Below are 4867 nucleotides of genomic sequence, written 5' to 3' on the forward strand. Positions count from 1 at the left end.
CAGTGTGTGAGTTTGTGCCGTGTATTGAGTGTACGTGTGTTTTTGGTGTGAGGTCATGTATTTTGGTATGTGAGTGTCTTATAAAAACTAAATCCTTTTTTTGTTACTCTATGCGATCACATAGAATAATGGTGTGCGATCGCATAGAGTAATTGGTCAAGGCCAATTTAGGCCCTGAACCACTGCATGCGACATCATCACCACGGGATCTATGAGGTCGTATAGACCACATGGCAATACCAAATTTATTTTTTTAGCATGCAAATGGTTTTAATAAATGAGTATGCACATGAAATTGATTTCACAAACACGACTTGATCAAATTTGTCCGAAAGCGTGGTTTTCAGATTAAAGATTTGACCTGGCTTCTTACATACCCAAAAAATTTAATAAATATTTAACCAACATGGGGCATGCGCCGGCGATAGACTTAGTGCCAAAACCAACTTTTGATTTGAAATCACACCATAACCCCAAAATTTTTTTGAAAAACAACTTTGTACCTCGAAATGTATGAATTTCATACCCAATAACCCAAAACAACTCCAATCAATACTAACTCATGCTCGATGCATCGGGCTTTTGTGTGGATAGTGCTTAGACTACTTTGACGTGCATAGATGATTGATAACCTACTATCAGAAATGTGAACGTCAAAATTAAGAAATTCCTTAACTAAAGCAAAATAAATAAATAAATAAATCAAAAGGATACAATGGGTTGCCTCCCATCCAAAGCTAGTTTATAACTGATAGCTTCACTTTCCCACATCTGCTTCAATTTGGTGTCCCGAGTTGAATGGTAGACTTTTACTTCGAGAAGTTACCGTCCCAGTAGTGTTTTACCCATGCCCATTAACTGTGAAGGTACTCTTAGCTTCAGGCTGACTTCTATAGTCCTATATGGCAGGACCCTTGTGATAGTGTAAAGACACGACCACCCTAATCTTAATTTTCCTGGGAAGAGCTTGAGTCTCGAGTTATATAATAGAACTTTATGCCCCATCTCAAACTCTCACCTCTGAGTGTGTAGTTCATGCCACTTTTTGGTGTGTTCTTTGTAGAGCGTTGAGTTTTCATATACTTCTGTCCTGAATTCATCTAACTCATTAAGATGCAGTAAACGCTTTTCACCGGCTGCCTTTAAATCAATGTTTAACTGTTTCATAGCTCAATATACGTGGTGTTCTATCTCTAATGGGAAGTGGCATACTTTTCTAAAAACTAGGCAGTATGGAGACATGCTTATCGATGTCTTGAATGCTGTTCTATATACCCACAATGTGTCGTCCAGCTTTTTAGACTAGTCTTTTCGGGATGAATTCACTGCAACCTCAAATATGCTCTTGAATTTCTGATTAGAAACTTCTACTTGCTTGCTGGTTTGTGGATGATATGGGGTAGTTACACGGTGTTTAATGCCATATTTACACAACAAATGTTCAAATTGGCAATTACAAAAGTGGTTGCCCCATCACTGATTATCGCCGGTGAGATGCCATGTCGGGTGAAAATGTATTTTTTCAAAAACCCAATTACCACTTTTGCATTGTTGGTTGGCAATGCAACTGCTTCCACCCACTTGGATACATAATCAACGGCCATTGGGATATACTGATTTGAGAACAATGGGGGAAAAGACCCCATAAAGTCCATTCCCCAAACGTCAAATATCTCAACTTTGCGTTGACATCTATAACATCTCTTGACAAACTCAAAGGTGCCTCTGAACAACATAGGCCAGTAAAACCTTAACTGTAAAATCTTTGCAGCAGTCTTTGAAACTCCAAAGTGTTTCGCATAAGCAGATGAATGGTAGTGCTCAATAATCTCAAGTACCTCTTCTTCAAGTATACATCTCCTTACAATCCAATCAGCCCCTCGCCTATAGAGAATATGATCTTCACAAAAATAGTACTTCAGTTAGGCAAAGAACTTTTCCTCAGGTGACTTGAGTAATTTGGTGGTGGGATGGACTTAGCCAAATAGTTAACAATATCTGCATACCACTGCTTTTTCTACACTGAACATCTGCTCATCTGGAAAATCTCATTGATATTCATTGATTCTTTTGGTTCTTCAATCTCTAATTACGATAGGTGATCAGCTACCACATTTTCACTGCCCTTTTTATCTTGAATTTCGATATCAACTTATTGCAACTATAATGCCCAAATGGATCAATCTTGGCTTAGCATCCTTCTTTGTCATCAGATAATTCAGTGCAGCGTGATCTGTGTAGACTATGGCCTTAGATCCATGACATATGATTTGAATTTGTCAAATACATAAGCCACAGACAATAACTCCTTCTCAGTGGTCGCATAGTTGATTTGGGCATCATTCGGCATTTTGCTTGCATAGTAAATCACATGAAAAATCTTATTTCTTCGCTTTCCTAATACTACACTCACGACATGATCACTAGTGTCACACATTAGCTCAAAAGGCAATTCCCAATTTGGTGCTACAATTATGGGTGCTGACGTAGGTTCCTCCTTCAAAGTGTTGAAAGCTATCGGGCATTCCTCATTAAACTCAAACGGCACGTCTTTTATCTATAGTTTGTATAGTAGCTTGACGATTTTCGAAAAGTCCTTGATGAATCTTTTGTAAAATCTAGCATGTCCCAGACAACTGCGAACATCCTTAACTGATGTAGGTAGCGGTAGCTTTTCAACGATCTGAATCTTTGCTTTCTCCATTTTGATTTCCTTTGTTGATACTCAATATCCTAACACAATCCCCTCCTGTACTATGAAGTGGTATTTCTCTCAATTCATTACAAAATTAGTTTCCTTGCATCTTTGTAAGACCAAATCCAAATACTCGTCAAAAGAAGACCCAAAGATCGAGAAATCATCCATCAATATCTCTATGAACTTCTCTACCATGTCTGAGAAAATTGCGATCATGCATCTTTAAAATGTGGTAGGGACATTACAAAGGTTGAAGGGTATCCTACGGTATGCAAAGGTACCATAGAGGCAAGTCTAAGTTGTTTTCTGTTGATCATCTATGCTACTGATATCTAATTATAACCTGAATACCCATCGAAGAATCAGTAATGTGAGTGGCAAACCAGTCTCTCCAACATCTAATCAATAAACGGAAGGAAAAAATAATCTTTCCTTATAGCTGCATTGAGTTTATGGTAATCGATGCAAACCCTCCATCCCGTTACTATTTTGGTTAGAATTAGCTCATTTTTCTCATTCGACACTACTGTGATTCCACCTTTCTTTGGCACCACATGAACTGGGTTGGTACATACACTATCTGATATTGGATATATGATTCCTGCATTTAGAAGCTTGAGTACCTCTGCTCTGACCACTTCCTTCATATTTGGGTTCAACCTCCTTTGACTCTCTATGGTTGGCCGAAAATTCTCCTCTATGAGAATCGTATGCATACATAGTGAAGGGTTGATCCCTTTGATATCTGCTCTAGTCCATCCAATTACTGTTTTATTTTCCTTGAGTACCCTAAGGAGTTTCTCTTCTTCCACTGCGCTGACTGTGTATGAGATGATAATGGGGAGTGTACAAGACTCCCCAAGTACGCAATTGGAGATGTGGCGACAGTTGCTTGAGTTCTAATTTCGGTGGCTGCTGAATGGATGGTAGTGGCTCCATGGGTCCTATCCCAAACTCCTCAAAATGCCTTTTGCGTGTATAAGGTGGGTTGGTATCCAAAAATCTTGCACATGTTTCCATCTCCACTGAATCGGAATGCGTGGACTGAGAGTGTGCAATGTAAGCTTTATAAGCATATGATAGATAACGTAGCAAAAATGAGTCTTGAACCACCTTGTCAATCACGTCGATCTGGAATCAGCTATCTGACTCTGTAGATAGTTTCATCGCCTTGAAGACATTAAACAAAATCTACTCTTCTCCCAATCTCGAAATTAACTTTCCATTCTGAATATCAATTAAAGCTCTCCCTGTTGCGAAGAACGATCTGTCAAGTATTAATGGGATGTTTTTGTCTTCTTCCATATCCATAATGAGGAAATTCACAAGGAATATAAATTTTTCTACTTTGATGAGCACGTCCTTTATTATTCCTCTTGGATGTGTCAGTGATCTATCAGCCAATTGCAATATCACTGTTGTAGCTTTTGCCTCTCCCAATCTAAGTTTCCTGAAAATAGATAGAGGCATCAAATTAATATTTGCACCAAGATCACATAAAGCTTTATCAAAGTAAACTTCACCAATAGTGCAAGGAACAGTAAAACTCCCTGAATCTTTCAATTTCAGTTGGAGCTTCTTCTGAATTCTGGCGATGCATTTCTCAGTTAGCATGATCGTCTCATGTTTCTCTAGCTTGCGTTTATTTGATAGGATGTCTTTTAGGAATTTTGCATAATTAGGCATCTGTACTAATGCTTCGGCGAATGGGATCCTTATGTGAAGCTTTTTGAAAACTTCTAGAAACTTTTTATATTGTTGTTCCAACTTCTGCTTCTTTAGCCTTTGTGGAAAAGTTATGAGAGGCTCATGAGGGTTGACGGTTGCTGTTTCTTTATCCTGTGATTTGCCTTGTCCTTCCGCTGGCTTGGATTTCTTTATCTGCTCATTATGCTCCATAGCCTCTTCCACCGCAGGAGATGTTGTTTCTCAAATTACACTTGGCCTTTTGACATGTATCTTAGGTAGCTACCTTCCACTTCGAGTTGTAATTGCCTTAGCATGTTCTTTAGGGTTTATTTTCATGTTACTTAGCAAACTATCTGGTGCTTTTCTAGTCAAAGTGATTGCTATTTGTCTCATTTGAGTTTCTAAATTTTTGATAGTTGCATTCTGATGTGAAGAGTGGCTTCGACTTTTCTCATGAATTGATTATTAGCTTCCATGTAC

General features: G+C 38.5%; 1 protein-coding gene across 1 annotated transcript; it reads right to left on the reverse strand.

The window, feature by feature from the left end:
- Positions 1–3096: 3096 nt before the first annotated feature.
- LOC111382770 lies at positions 3097–4597 on the reverse strand. The gene is made up of 3 exons (XM_023006807.1): positions 4238–4597; positions 3565–3829; positions 3097–3518 (listed from the first exon to the last, which is right to left on the reverse strand). The coding sequence occupies exons 1-3, from the start codon at positions 4595–4597 to the stop codon at positions 3097–3099; spliced, it is 1047 nt and encodes a 348-aa protein (XP_022862575.1).
- Positions 4598–4867: the final 270 nt, after the last annotated feature.

Source organism: Olea europaea, unplaced genomic scaffold (genome assembly GCF_002742605.1).
Source record: "Olea europaea var. sylvestris unplaced genomic scaffold, O_europaea_v1 scaffold256, whole genome shotgun sequence".
Classification (NCBI taxonomy): Eukaryota; Viridiplantae; Streptophyta; class Magnoliopsida; order Lamiales; family Oleaceae; genus Olea; species Olea europaea.